We start from the raw sequence: 16,412 nt of genomic DNA on the forward strand, positions 1-16,412 counted from the left end.
ACAAACCTGTTACAGATTGGCTGTACACTTTGAAAAGGAATGACTTCTTTGTTTGCTCTCTTAAGTATAAGTGACCTAGGGACAGACCAACATAGATGCAGCATATTTAGAGGTGAAGCAGTTGTCTGTAACAAAAAGTGTGAAGATGACAAAAGGCAAAAATAGCCTGTTTAAATAAACTCTCTGTATGCATCACACCACTAAAATAGAACCCTGCAGTACTGTGAATACATGTATTTCTGCGTCTGTGTAAGTTGTGCTTGTTAATATTTAATTGTGGCAATGTATTCCCTGAACTGATGGTGGTGTTTGTTTAATTGGATTTTACAGGTGAATGCAAAAGTAGGTTGAATTTTCCTATATTCTGTCTGAATTTATTTGTATTTGTATAACAATAGTAATGGTACTTTGTGTATTCATAATTCATTAACCTGTCTTAAGGTTAGGTTTGTTTACAACGATCATCTGATGCATACAGGCATTATGTTACGTAAATAAATGACAGACTCATATTGTCATAAGAAACAATTAGCAAGTTATGCTAGCCCACAACATTTTAGCCTAGGCTACTTATTGTGGAAACTAATAGGACTAATGAAAAGACTTTGGATAGGATAAATTGTCCCCACACAGTCGCCAGAGGAAGGTCTAATCAAGTTAAGTGAACCAAAGAACCTCATTTGTAGCAACATGGGTTGTGTCTGTTCATACCAAAATCCACCTGTGCAGAGTTGAGTAGCATGAATGAACCATTTCAGATATATAATCAACATGAACTGAACCCCAGTTGATGCGTTGGTGTAAATGTGGTACATGTGAACTCCTGTGAGTCAGCATAGGTGCTAATATTCCTGTCTGTATACCTCAGCATGTAGGTGTGCAGGTGATAGGCAGAACACCTGTGTTGTCATGGAGGTGTAAAAGTGGCACACCTGTCTGCTGTCTCTGTGGCTGTGCAGCTGACGCACCTCTTCGCGTTGACTATGCATCTCTTTGTGCACTTTGTTTCAAATCACTATAGACCGCATGTGAGAGAAAATACCTGATTGTATACGTCACTAGGTTTTAGGCCATATACCTCTCTTTGTCACTGCCATACCTTTGGCTGGGCAGTACATGTAATCAGTCTACGCCTCTATACGTGATGTACACCTGTACACATAATCTGTCTACACCTGTCCTTTTAGATGTAGCTTTATCTCTTTTTGCACAACCACTCCATGGCAATATAGCACTTTGTATGTAACTGATTAACCTTTATGGAGTTGATGTTGTATCTCTCTCCACCTCTCTATCTAGGGGATGTACGTCTTTGTACAGTTGTCTATCTAGATGATACACTGTACACTCTGTTTTGTTGATGTATTCCTCTGTACATTTGTATGATAGGTGCTTGTCTGTGCATCTCTATCTAGGGGAAGTACATCTCTGTAGACCTTTCTATGTAGGTGTTATATCTCACTGTACAGTTCTGTGGAGTTGTGCAGGTCACTCACCTGTCTGGGTAGGGGTGCTTCCGGGGCATGGTGGTTGCCACCCCACAGCCCAAACCCCTGAGGGGGTCCCAGGGCCGCTCCGTCTGCGTGCTACAGTCGGACGTCCGGTGCATGTGCAGGCTCCTGCCTTGTCGCCCATCAATCTGCAACATGATTGGCTGCTCATAGCGGGCCAGGATGCGCAGGGCATCCTTCTTGCGCATGTGGCTCAGGTCTCGGCTGCTGACCTGAGAGGGAAGAGTGACCGCAGTGTAAAGACTCCTGACAGGGGGCGGACCAGGCCACACGGGGACAGAAACACAGGTTGGAATGCCAGGGATAGGATATTACAAAGGTCAGCAAAGCGGCTCATAGTAGCAGCTGTTTCATCTTCCACATCATCTCCACACTCATTCACTCACTCACTCACTCACTCATTCATTCATTCATTCATTCACCTTTGATGATGTTCTTTACCTTCTCTCTATTGTCTTGAACAGGGACAGTTCACAATATTAAAGTCTCATTAAAAGGCTCACGTAAGGAGCATGCAACCAATGGCCTGTTCGGTAGACATGGGGCACAAACAAGAAATGTACAACTGCCTGTTTGACACATACAAAAGGACGAGTAAGCATACCAGTATATCCCATGTATTCATATATTTATCATAGAAAGTTTTTAGGGTGAAGGCCAAAAAGGACACAGGATCAACCATAAATCACACAGACCAAACTGGGACATTGAATAGGCACCCAGTAGTGGGGCTGATTGATAGAGGAGACAGGCCTTGCAGTTTCTTTTTAAAAAAAGGGCTGCTCTTGGTACCAGAGTCAAAGCCATTTAGACTGGATACAGGACACTGTCCTGTACTGCACTAGATGTTTTTTTTTTTTTTTTTCGCCTCTCTTCTATGGAACAATGCACTCATTCCATCTCTCTCCATCCATCTGTGATGTCAGATGAGTCATGTGATTTAGACCCAGAGTGGGATGGAATCTCACAAATCATTTTTGAATCAAATTCTAGTGGCTGTGCAACCCCTCACAAAGTAGTATCTGTGCTTCTCTCTTACAAAATTAAATATCTATCTTCTGTTTCTGCTCCAGAGTGGCAGGTCCTTTCACCCTGGATATTTTTCTATCCAGTGCATGTGCACGTGCATGCACATGAATACATACAGTACACACGTACGTCCCGTGTCTCCGAGCCTAGGCCGTTTAGAAACAGTGTTTTGCCCAGGAGCTCATCCACTGTACATCCCACCTAAAAGTGGGACCAGTGAGTCTGCGGTCACCAGGGCCTTTCCCGGAGCATCGGGGGCTGACCTCTCCGCCAGTTCCTCCGGGGAAGGCCAGTGGAAAGCGTCCTTAACGGAACACGACTCCCAGGCGAGCGGCGAGAGCTGCCTATTCCGTTGCACTGCCCGCTTGTAATGACACAAGCACACAGCATTTTCATAACTAATGTACATCACTGGCATGACTCATGCCCCAGAGACATCACATCGCACCAAGAGAGGCAGAGAGAGGGAGAAAGAGAGAGAGAGAGAGAGAGGCAGTGTGCGACTGTTTTTACTTGCTTTAATGTGTAAAACTGCGATCGTCATTATGATGTTGACAATTGTGTGAGCAAACGGACATGGGTAGACTGTGTATGTGTGTGTATTTGTCCATGTGTGTGTTGGTGTGTGCGTGCATCTACAATCTCAGGCTGTCTTTTTGTCCGTGATTTTCTATGACACGCCAACCCCACAAGCAGGACATGCTCAGCCGAGCACACACAGCCCTTGCATGGCTTCACTGCTGCTACAGGGGTGCTTCTGCCATTCCCCCAGCTCTCAGCATCTCCCTACACACACCGAACACACACCCACACACACACACACACATGCCTTTTAATAGCGCGTGTCACCCCTGGTCAATGCACTGCACAGGCTCTAATAAAACAGTAATGTGTACATTAAAACTCTTCACACAGATAGACAAAAGCACCCATGTAAATAATTCAAAGACACACACGGCCACATACATGTGCACGCTCTAACACACACATATAGAAAGCCATTGCCGTGGTTTGCTACATGGACCAGCGGTGTGAAGCCATAAAATGGCACCTGTAAAATAACGTGCTGCGAAGGTGGGAGAAGCGATGGGTGTCCAAGGCTCCAGAAGGAGCGAGACTAGCGAAGCGCTGTGCTTCAGGGGGAGGGAGGGAGGGAGGGAGGAGTGAGAGAGATAGAGAGAGAAAGAGAGAGAGTGAGATGAAGGGAGACAGAGATGGGAAGAGGGTGGAATAGAGGGATAAGGAAAGAAAGATGAAGGAGGAGAGGAAGTGGAGTTTGGTAGTGGTAGATCAACAGCGCTGTCAGTCCGTGTCATTGTCAAGTCTTGGTCACATGAGAATACCAACACACACTCGCGCACACTCACACACACACACACATGCTTCTCTCCTATCTCAGTGACACACACTTACGCACCCTCACACACATGTATATTTAGGTATGCTGAGAGGGGAGTTTGACAGCTGCATGAAAAGCATGTGCAAAATCTGATACAACACACCGATGCTCTAACAGGGCAGAAAGATCACTAGCGACCACCGCACAAGCACTCACACCCACACGCGCACATGCACACACTCTCAACATTGCTCAGCTCTGTAGCTCCTCAGCCTTCTGATTTACCCAAACCCTGCGTGTTTCACCCATCCCCACTCACACACACACACACACACACACACACACACACACACACACACACACACACATTCAAACCCAATAGGATGGCACAGGAGAGCATACTCACCCCCATTCCATCCCCATACCACGGCCCAGACAGCCTGCAGCCCATTGCCACGGCAACAGATGAGCAGGACTGTTTGCCAATCCAGTCAACGTGCGGCTGTGCGGCAACCAAGCCCAGACAAGAGGAAGATGAGGAAGAAGAGGATGAGGGTTTACGGGGAGGAAGCTCAGGATGTAGCCGAGCAATTCCCCCCTCCACAGCTGTGCTTAGCGACGCTCCACCTCAAGAACAGCAGCAGGAGCTTGCCTGTCAGTGACAGCCGCACTCGCCGTCTCTCCCTCCCTCTGGGTGTAGTTCCCTCCCTCCTTTTTCTCTCTCTCTCACTCTCTCTCTCTCTCTCTCTCCCTCTCTCTAACTCTCTCTCTCTCTAGCTCTCTCTCTCTATCTCTCTATCTCTCTCTATCTCTCCACCTTCTCTGGTGCTCTCCCATCCTCTGTGCCAGCCTTGTGCACAGGCTCCTCCTCCCCTGATAGCTTCCCCTCTTAGAGGATGCATAGTAGCTCTGCTGGAGAGTGAACCCCCTCCTTTTTCCATACACACACACACACAAACACACGCACGCACGCACGCACGCACGCATGCACGCACGCACGCACGCACGCACACACACACACACACACACACACACACACACACACACACACACACACACACACACACACACACACACACACACACAAGCATGCTTATATACACATTAAACACACTCTGTTGTTCACAGACACACACACACCATTATAATTGGTTGACTGCCATTTAGCCTTCACATGCAAACTTCTGCCTGGACACAGTAGGATGTTGGAGATAACATTTGTATCTTCAATGTATATTTTTCATGTGGCTTTTCTCCTTCTCCTTCTCTCTTTTGTCTAAGGCAGCTGGAAACTCATCCTCCACTCCTCTTCATCTATCTACTCTCATGTCTTGTGGTGCCCTGAGGAATCTGCCTCAAGTGTAGTTTTACTTAAATATAGCAGTGACACATATTGTATATTGACTCACTTTTTGAAAGAAAAAAAAAAAACGTCTCAAATACAAAGATCACATTATAGCTTAAAGAAAACTTGGTACCACTTTACAATAAGGGTCCCTTTATAAAGGTTTATAAATGGTTTATAAATGAGGTAGTAAACCCTTATAAACGAGTTATAACTAGTGTTTTCATTAATCTATGCGGGCTCACTATTTGGCAAGATCAGTTATAAAGGTTAGTAACTTATTAAGAAATAGTGATATGTTTCACACTTTACACCAGCTATAAAGGTTAGTAACTCATGAATATGTTTCACACTTACAACAATGCTCCTTTTGGCAGTTGTAAAGGTTAGTAACTTATTAAGAAATAGTGATATGTTTCACACTTTACAATAAGGCTCCTTTTGCCAGTTAGAAATGTTAGTAGCTCATTAACAAATGTTCATGTGTCTCACACTTTACAATAAGGCTCCCTTTTGCCAGTTATAAATGTTAGTAGCTCATTAACAAATGCTCATGCGTCTCACTTTACAATCCGGCTCCCTTTTGCCAGTTATAAATGTTAGTAGCTCATTAAAAAATGCTCACGTGTCTCACACTTTACAATAAGGCTCCCTTTTGCCAGTTATAAATGTTAGTAGCTCATTAACAAACGCTCATGTGTCTCACACTTTACAACAAGGCTCCTTTTACCAGCTATAAAGGTTAGTAACTTATTAGGAAATAGTGATATGTTTCACACTTTACAAAAAGGCTCCTTTTGCCATTTATAAACATTAGTAGCTCATTAGTAAGATCCCTTTTGCCATTTATAAACATTTGTAACTCATTAACAAGATAGTAAGCAGTAACTTGATATTGGATGGAGGAATACTTTATTAATCCAGAGGGTACTTTTAGGACATCCAGTAGCATAAACAACTTGTGCAACACACAGACGCAACATATACAAATCTCATACGCATAGGGAGAAGACGTTCAAAAGGAGCGGGGTAGTAACAGATACAAGAATGGTAGGGAGTGACAGTCTAGGTTCCCATGGATCCTGTGCTGCCTGTGTGGATGGTGCAAAAAAAAAATTGTTCTTGTGTGGATAGGGCAAAGAGAAAGTGCAGAAAAAAGAATATGAGTCTATGCAAGGGGCTAGTATAGCCAGTTAAGGGATGGACAATGGGTTGGTATAGAAAGCCAAATCGTGAGCCCGCATAGATTCATGAAAACATGAGTTACAGTCCCGCTCAGCAGTATTGGCACCCCTAGTGAATATGAGCAAACAGGGTATGAAAAAATATGTCTGTGCTGTTTATCCTCTTGGTGTTTCACTCAAAATATTCACAAAAATCTTACCTTTACATTGAAGTAAAATTATTGTAAGAGAAAACAACGGTTGAGATTAAATAAATATTTTTTACAAAAACATGTGTACCACTATTATTGGCACCCCTAGAAAAATCTTATAATTGAAATCTAACTGAAGTATATTTCCAGTCATGTTTTACATTTTTAAGTTCACCTGTTTAATTATGAACTCGTAAGAAGGTTAACCATGACTTCCTGTTCCACTGATGTACAATTATGAGATAACACAGGCCAAATTCCATTAGTCATTCATCACAATGGGAAATACCCAAGAACACAGTGACGATGTGCAATAAAAAGTTGTTGAGCTGCACAAATCAAGAAATGGTCACAAGAAAATCTCGTACCAGTTGAAAATACCCATTTCCACTTTCATGGAAATAATAAAGAAGTTTAAAGCGTCAGGTGATGTTAAGAATCAGCCTGAAAGACGACGTGTGTGTACATTGACCCCACACACCGTGAGGAGGATGGTTCAACTGGCAAAATAATCTCCAAGGATCACAGCTGGAGAATTGCAGACATTAGTTGAGTCTTGGGGTTAGAAAGTCTCCAAAACTACCATCAGACGCCACCTACATCACCACAGGTTGTTTTGAAGGGTTGCCAGAAAAAAGCCTCTGCTGTCAATCAACAACAAACTAGAGTGCCTACAGTTTGCCAAATGGAAGTCAGACTTTCAATGGGACTGAGTTAAATGGTCAGATGAGACCAAAATAAAGCTTTTTGGCAAAAACAACAAAGGTGGGTTTGGCGTAGACAGAAAGATAGCCATACAGAAAAGCACCCCTTACCTACTGTGAAGTATGGTGGCCGATCTTTGATGTTGTGGGGCTGTTTTTCTTCCAAAGGCCCTGGACATCTTGTTAGGATACATGGTATCATGGACTCGATCAAATACCAGCAGATATTAAATGAAAACCTAACAGCCCCCTCTAGTAAGCTTAAAATGGGCCATGGTTGGACCTTCCAGCAGGACAATGATCCGAAGCATACCTCAAAATCAACACAAAAATGGTTCACCGGCCGCAGAATAAAGGTTTTGCCATGGCCATCACAGTCCCCCGACCTAAACCCCAAAGAAAATCTGTGGGATGAGCTGAAGCCGAGTCTAAAAGCGTTGACCTCAGAATCTGAAGGATCTCCAACCAACCTTATCAGGCATTATAGGAGAAGACTCAGAGCTGTTATCTTGGCAAAGGGAGGCTGCACAAAACATTTAATTAAGGGGTGCCAATACCTGTGCACACATGTTTTGAATAATAATATTTATTTAATGTAAAAAAAAACTTTTTCTCTCAATTATTTTACCTCAATGAAAAGGTAAGATTTTTATGAATATTTTGAGTGGAAGACCAAGAGGATAAACAGCAAAGACATATTTTTTTCATAGACTGTTTGCTCATATTCACTAGGGGTGCCAATACTGCTGAGCGGGACTGTATAACTTGTTTGTAATATTTTACTGAGGATTTATAAAGGGTTTACAACCTCATTTATAACCTAATTATAAACCATTTATAAACCCAAATAGTGAGCCCACATAGATTAATGAAAACATAAGTTATAACTCATTTATAATGGTTCACTAAGGATAGCCAGTTAAGGGATGGATAATAGGTTGGCAGCCTATAGAGAGCCAAATCGCGAGCCCACATAGATTAATGAAAACATGAGTTATAACTCGTTTATAATATTTTACTAAGGATTTATAAAGGGTTTACAACCTCATTTATAACCTAATTACGAACCATTTATAAACCCAAATAGTGAGCCCGCATAGATTAATGAAAACATGAGTTATAACTCATTTATAACCTAATTACGAACCATTTATAAACCCAAATAGTGAGCCCGCATAGATTAATGAAAACATGAGTTATAACTCATTTATAATGGTTCACTAAGGATAGCCAGTTAAGGGATGGACAATGGGTTGTCAGCCTATAGAAAGCCAAATCGCGAGCCCGAATAGATTAATGAAAACATGAGTTATAACTCATTTATAATGGTTTAATAAGGATAGCCAGTTAAGGGATGGACAATCGGTTGGTATAGAAAGATGGTGATCTTGCCAAATAGTGAGCTCGTTTATAAGGGTTTACTACCTCATTTATAAACCATTTATAAACCTTTATAAAGGGACCCTTATTGTAAAGTGGTACCGAAAACTTTTAAAGAAACTACGAGGGACAAAATAATGAAGTAAACAGGTATTTATGCAGCACTAAGAGGATGAGGTGGTGAATTCTAACTCCAAAGCTACCATTTTAGTTCCACACTAGACCTGAAGCTGACTTAAAAAAATCTAATTCAGGTCAGATTGATGCCCGGCTGTCATCTGCTTAGTCTCTGTCTGTGTGTATGTATGTTTTTTTGTGTGCTTGTGTTTATTTGATTGTTTATTTGATTGGTTCTGATGATGTGCGTGTTTGGTGAATCTATATTAGATGGCATGGTCATATTGGGTGAAGGTCAAAATGCCTGACTTATTAACTCCATAGAATTCAGAAGTATTTGCTCTTCCTTTTCTGAGCAGGCAGTAAATGCCAGCACTTTGTCCATTACCTTACTTTTTCATGCTGTCATTGTCCTATGGAAATGCAATATTACACTCATGCACACGCATACTACTGGGAAGCAAGCTGGTTATGCACTATAAGTGGTGGCGATATGTTAATGGGCATGTTTTTATTTAATTTTTTGTTTTGTTTTACTTTTTTGTGTTTTTTCTATAAATGTGCTAGTGTGCCTGTGTGTGCACATGGTCATGTGTATGAAGCCTTGGTTCTTGCAGAGATCGCTCATTTGCAAGTGTTCAACTCTGTTTTTTAATAGATTTGGTGTGTTGTGTAGGTGGAAAAGAAAGATAGAGAGGGAGAGAGAGAGAAAGAGAGAGAGCGAGAGATCACAATGTCCGAAACTACACGTGCCTGAGACAACTGATATATGCACATAGCTTAATTTTGAAGCAAAGCACTCACATGACAGCACACACACACACACACACACACACACACACACACACACACACACACACACACACACACACACACACACACACACACACACACACACACACAAACACACACACACACACACACACACACACACAGACTACACATATATTTAACATGTTGATGTTAAAAATATCCCCACGATTGTTATGGAAAAACCCAATGCTTCCTCATGCCGCACACAAACACCCCCCCCCACACACACACAGCATCAATTATATACAGTATACTGTTTCTATAAATAGCAGCTCCTGAGCACCCAATGGAAGGCACACACACACACTTGGTTCCTTCCCTCTAGCTGAGAGGCGCTAAAGGGAAAATACACCATTGCACAAACCCCCCCACCCCCATTTCTGAAGCTGAGAGCGATTGAAGCTTCTCCCTGTTTCCCCAAGTGGGGATTCCTACCATGTTTGATTCTAGCGACCATGTATTTGTGTGTGCCAGTGCTGCTTTTTCCAGGCACCAATCACAGAGGTGTGTCCCTGAATTTGTGTGGATTGCAGAACATCCTAAATGTACGCAGCTTGTTGGCGGAGCATGTGTGAGAAATAAATATGTCTTCTTTTCCTGTACATACATGCTTAAAATTCCAGTTGAGCCATAGCACTGATATACTGCCAGCATACTGTACGTGTAAACCCCAAAAGCAGATGTGAATTAAGTGTATTCCTATGATCAGCATGTTTGGATGAAATCCTCATATTTGTACACGTTGAGGGAGAATGTAGTTTTATTTTGCAGTGGTTAGAAAAAGGGTGAATCAATTTTGCAGTGGTTAGAGAGAGTGTGAATCTGTTGAGAGCCAATGGGCAAGAGAGATGTCCTGACGGGGCAGTCATCTGAAACTCAAAAAGACAAGGGTGCCAGACGGAGCCATTGTCATGTGGGCCTCCCTGTTAATGGTTTCTCTATTGATCTCTAAAATGATAGCTTGAATGCCATTCAAATTGAAATTAGTTTCAATCCAGACCCTCAGATTAATTACACTGAGAGTAAATTGAGACAGTTTGTTGGACTGCAATCAGCCCTCAGCATTTAACACTTCCATAGCCTCACTGGTTCAAAAGTGAGTGTATCAGAATGACAGTCACATACTGTAGATGTTTGAACCATCGTTAGGATTAGTGGGATGTTCACTCAACAAAAAAAGCAAAACCCTTTATCATATATATTTATGGAACTATTTTCTAAATGTCTCGACATGGCGACACAGATTTCCACTTTCCTGAAGATTTTTTTTTTGTCTCATAACCGCACTCTTAACTCATCGGCCAGCTTGATCAGCTGAAAGCTCTCGCCCCTGTGTGTTGCCCGCCTCTATGGTTCATGTCTGTCAAGTGGTGTTACATTGCACTGCTTTCCACCGGCATATTTGAGGAATCGGGTCTCTGAGTAAATCAGGGACTCTGGTGGAGGAAAAAGCAAGCCAAGCAAAGCGCTCCATGTTTGTTGGTTATGCATTAGCGAGTCCACATTCTGAGAGACACGAAGCAAAGGGGTCCTTTTAAAACCTCATGGGGTAGGAAGGCTAATGCGTAGGGGAGGTCAGCACTTCCATCATACCATTATTGATTGCACCTCTACATACATTATTTATTGTATAGCCATGTCTATTTTTAACCTCACGTGTAAGGTGAGTTGGGGGAAGTGAAACAAATAAACACAACATATGTAACAAACAGAAAGCACTGAAAGTTGTGCAGAAAGAATACCTTTGTGGTAAGCAGTGCTCAGCCCCTCATGCTTGGATGATTGACACAGGCCCAGCCAGTGATGGGCCTTCTCCCTTTTCAGCCGCAACCCATCTGGTATTTTTCTTCTTTTTTTATTTTTAAAGAAAGGCCAAGACTGAGTGGAGGGAAGCACGCTGGCGTGGGAGGCATTCACGTGAGGTGCTTGAGGGAGATGTCAGCTTTCATCAGCTGACAAGAGCTCTGTGCTATGGGACGTGGAAGGGGTGGGGGAGGGGGGGGGGGGTGTGCTAGGGAGATGGGAGCCTGACCACAGCTTTATGTGTGAGAGCAGACACAACCTCAGGGTGTGTGTGGGGGGGGGAGACACAACACACATTTGCTCCACTGATTTGTAAGCGCTGCAGACAGGGCCCAACTACACACGCTGAAGGTTGAGGGTTCCTCACTGGTAGGAAACAGTGCCTTGGGGGCCAAGGACTCTGCTTCATCGTCTCATTGTATGCAAACACTTTTGTTAATTGCCCGTCCCGGTGAAAGGAAAGCGGACACACACACACACACTGCAGACAGGAGACCCTCACATTTTGTGTACAATCATATTGGATCAGTGGCCACAAAGAAATGAAAGCCTTTCAGGGGTACTGTGCAGAAATGGAGCAGCAGACTCAAAGGCTGAGACAGCTGACCTTCTTAATTCTGATGCCCTAATGCCAAAGTGGGTCAAAAAAAGACTTGCGAGTGGAATGCAATGCGTATGCAATAATTGCTGTTAGTAATAATTTCAAACAGACCTGTAAACTCCCAAATACAGTTATGCATTTTAATCTAATCTCTGAAATCGAAAGCACTTTTGGCTCCTTGCATGGTCAATTGAAAGGTAGACCTGAAGGGAAATAAGTCAGTTATGCTGATGCAAGGTAGCCTAGTTTTGTTTTGGCTCAAAGATATAAAAATGGACACACAGAGAGATCTGCACTCTGGCTAATTTTGTACAGGTAGTACACAAATCAAGAGTAGTTTGAAGTTTTGACACTTAAAATAAGTGCTGACTATTATCTATTACAGACTCAAATACTATTTGGTGAGTTATCTTTGTTGAGCACATGGGCCACATTTAGACTACTCCCCCCACAGCTACACTGGCATTGTTAATTCCAAGCACATCTTGAGATCTCTTTCGTAGCGAACGAGAACTGTACAAGAAATTGCAGTTATACACGAGATCAGATGTTTAAATTCCTTGTGCCTTTCCATGTTTGACAGATCTTTCAGCATCATATCTTCAAAATGCCTTTTTTTGTGGAGTAATATCTCAATAGCCAACCTTTTTTCATAAATGTGCAATTTAATAATGGCTGTAGGCTACAGCATGGGTCCATATTGGAATGATTGATGTCGGAATGCTTAATGTCTATATAGAGTTTTGATGTGCTTTTCATGTAATCTTTTTTACTTTGCAAACTATTAATAAAAAACAGTCGTCACTGAAGAGCTGCTGCAAACGTTTATTCCGTGGGTTTAAATAACGTTTCACTTCCCCATGCAAACACCCGGTGTCGCTGCGCTACCGCCAGGCAAAGAAGCTTTGTTTTACAGCATGGTTCAGATATAACAAATGAGCGAAAGGTGGATTTCTTTCCGACTGGGGAAAAGAAAGAACTCTGCAGCCAAGGTAAAGTTATACCGAGAGGAGAAATGTCCCCGACATGTAGCCTATTCCAGACGAAGAAAAAACGTTGTGGAATTAGATTGCTGACTTGAATTAAACAGTGGTTGTCATATTTGTTACAGCAGGGTTGGTTGTACTAATTTATTAAATGAGTTCACAAAACAGACTGCGCTGATCCCAGCATTCGCAAATATGTGCGAGTTTTGAATAGCATAATATGGCAAACAAAGGTTTAGTTATGAATTGTAGCATGACCTTTGCTCCTTGTCTCTTCATTATATTAGGGTCGTAATTTACGGTAAGGATGGTGTGTATTTTTCACTTTTTCGTAAATACCTCGAAGTTATTTGGTTTTGTTCTGACGTCAATCTCTATATTAGGAGTTGGTCGGAAGCAAATTTGCGTCTCTATCGCAGTACTCCAAATGTTTTCCATGACATCAACCAATCAGGATAGTAGGAGGGTTCTGGTGTGGCCTCTCATTGGATGATGTTTACATCAATTGACAGAGCGATCGAATGACGCCATTCTTTCAGTGTTTTCCCCAATAAAGAGGGGCGCGATAACAACAAGAAGGTTCAGATCACAGCTGAGGTTGGGAAGATAGGCCACGGCACAGAATCTTCCGACACAGACTGAACTATGCGCGATTTTTTCAGCTAAAACGAACTTTTTTTTGTTAATCTGAATGCAGCCGATTTTTCACTTCGACGACATCTAGATAAGAGTGACGTTACCGTAGCCTGCCATCACAGTTAGCATAGCACTTGTCCGTCGTCTAGTAGCTGCACTTTGTGTCCTGGACGTTTTTGAAATATCAAACAAAAACGGCTAATAACCTTGAATACCCTTTAAGATATTGTGAAGAAAATGAACCACAGCTACGGAACCAAAGCTGAAATGGGCCCCGAGGTAACCGCCGCGTCGAACTTTGTTTCCAGACTGCTGAGAACAAGGGGCTATCTCAGCGAGCAGCAGCTTTCGGTTTTCAGGGATTGTCTCACGCAAGCTTTGTCAGGTAACTACCAATCTTTTCTTATGATGTCAATACTACAGGTACTGTCTAAACGAAATGGTTAACCAATGTACGAGGTGTGTTTCAAGTGTAATGTTAACTTGCAAGAACTGATTAGCTTAAGTTAGCTATCTATCCGTGCCCCTACTTGGCCTGCTCACGCTATAGCTAACTGCTATCTATAGCTAGTTTTACGATGCTAGCCATTTCTGCATGTTAGCCGATTTAAGTAAGCCAGTTAGCATAACGTTGTTAACTATGGCTAGCAACCAGACAAAAGCATCCGTCGACAAATGCCCTTGGTGAGCATATAAATTGACACGAAAAAAGGATTCGACATTTATTAACCAGTCTGTGTCTTATTGAAATGTTATTTGGCGTTAATTTGAGGTCAACAAGACCGTTGTAGATTCACTAGGAATCAATGCATTTGGCAATTGACGTACCCAGGAACCATGAGTTTAGCTTATGTGGATTTTGTTTTACCTAGACATTCAATTTTGCAAGTTGGTAACATGCAGGGTAATTGATCGTCTCTCTGCTATGAAACGCAGATGTGGCGTGGGAAGTACTGTGTTCCATCAGTATTTTATCATATTGCTAATGTTAATGTAATCCTTTGTTTCCTTAAACAGAACACTACCAGCATCACTGGTTCCCCGACAGACCACAGAAGGGATCTGGTTATCGTTGTATCCGCATTAACCACGAAATGGACCCCATAATTTCTAAAGCTGCAACTAGGATTGGAGTACCTTGTGAACAGCTGTTCACGCTTCTGCCACGGGAGTTGACCCTCTGGATTGACCCCTACGAGGTCTCCTATCGCATCGGGGAGGATGGTTCCATATGTGTTTTGTATGAAGCGGAGGCCCCAGCAACCAGCACCGCACCAACCAACCTCAGTGCTTCCCCATTTGATCAGACTTTGAATTGCAAGAATCAGTTTCTGATGGGTGGTCGTAATAGCCCTCCAAAAAACTACCTGATGACTGTGTCCAGCTAAAGTGAGAAACCATCATGAGGCTCTGAAAACTGGTGTTGTGAGTTGGTGTGCGCTGTTAACCACCCACAGTATATTGAGTAAATTCTTGGAATCTGGGCATCTCAAGATATTCTAACCCCTTCTAATTAACTTAATTCTTATTTAATTGTGAGTGAACATTTCAAAAGCACTGCTATTCTTGGAGGAATGGTCCCACTTGGCTCATTGCATTTAAGGTTAGAATTTGAAATATTGTCAGGCGCTTTTTTGCACTACTGGTACTTTCTGGGTCTAGTGTGCATTTATCCTGTGATACTTGCATGCCAAATTAAACTGGGACCTAACTTGTACAAGACATGAACACTGGGGCTGGCAATACTTTCTCTTGGTGCAATGAGCCCCACACCTTCTAATATTCAGGAACACAAAAGACATAGGCTAATTGGAGTGAAGGTATTCTCTCAGGCACTCACAGTGATCTTTGTTTGGCAATGTATTTTCTGTTATTGTGTCAATCAAATGGGAACACAAGTTCACCATTGAGGGGTGGACTGCTTGAGGACTCAAAAATAAGCGACAGCTGCTTTTCTGTGTACCTCCTGCCTTAACTGTAATGTGACCATTTCTAGAACTATGACCATCATTTGCCAAACTCTCATTCCAATCCTGTTGTGCAATATTTTACAGTGTTCCAAAAATGGGTTTGTTATTGTCCTGTTCTGAATCTTGATATTTACTTCAATTTACTTTGATTTACAAAAGCTAAAACACCAGGACTGTGGATGGCGTTATGTTTCCGTCATGTTTCCTTTGGAAATAATCTGAATGTTTTAAGGAGGATTGAATTTTTCTCTCCCCCAAAAAGTTGCTGTTTTTGTTAAGTGAATTAATGCTGTGAGGTGGTTGGTTGGCAACACGCCTGTTTTCACTGCCAGTGTGAGACGTTCTCATTCTCTGTAGCATTCTCCCACCAGGGCTGTTGAGCAGCTCTGTTCTTGTTTACTTTTGTAGATGGAGATACATGTAGTTTGTAAGCTATTTTAAACACAGTATGCTTTTAAAATGTACAGTCTTTTTAAATGAATTTGTGCATATATATAGAGATCTGTACAGTTTGGGGGGCAGTTTTATTACAATAAACCTTTTATGAATTTTATTCTGAAGTTCTCATTTTCTTATGAACTGCTGACAATGAAACTTAAAAAAAACACTGTCTGTACTAAATAGGCTGTATTTTGCTGAAAGTACTTTTTTTTTTTTACTTTAGTAATTTCTTGTTTGTTTTAATTGGTCCTTTGTCTGTATTCAGAGTTATTTGCATTTGGACAGGCCATACTTTCCCAAAATCAGGCTACCATGCAGAAACTGCAGATATGCAACACATTCCCTACATGGATTATATTCTA

The 16,412-nt window shown here is 42.2% G+C and overlaps 1 protein-coding gene across 1 annotated transcript; it reads left to right on the forward strand.

The window, feature by feature from the left end:
- The first annotated feature begins 13,608 nt into the window (after window positions 1–13,608).
- On the forward strand, window positions 13,609–16,162 carry btg2 (B-cell translocation gene 2). Its single transcript, XM_080848364.1, has 2 exons — window positions 13,609–14,024; window positions 14,657–16,162. Exons 1-2 carry the CDS (start codon window positions 13,877–13,879, stop codon window positions 15,025–15,027), a joined length of 519 nt encoding a protein of 172 aa, XP_080704490.1. The 5' UTR covers window positions 13,609–13,876; the 3' UTR covers window positions 15,028–16,162.
- The last annotated feature ends 250 nt before the right edge of the window (window positions 16,163–16,412 follow it).

Source organism: Sprattus sprattus (genome assembly GCF_963457725.1).
Source record: "Sprattus sprattus genome assembly, chromosome: 12".
Classification (NCBI taxonomy): domain Eukaryota; kingdom Metazoa; phylum Chordata; class Actinopteri; order Clupeiformes; family Clupeidae; genus Sprattus; species Sprattus sprattus.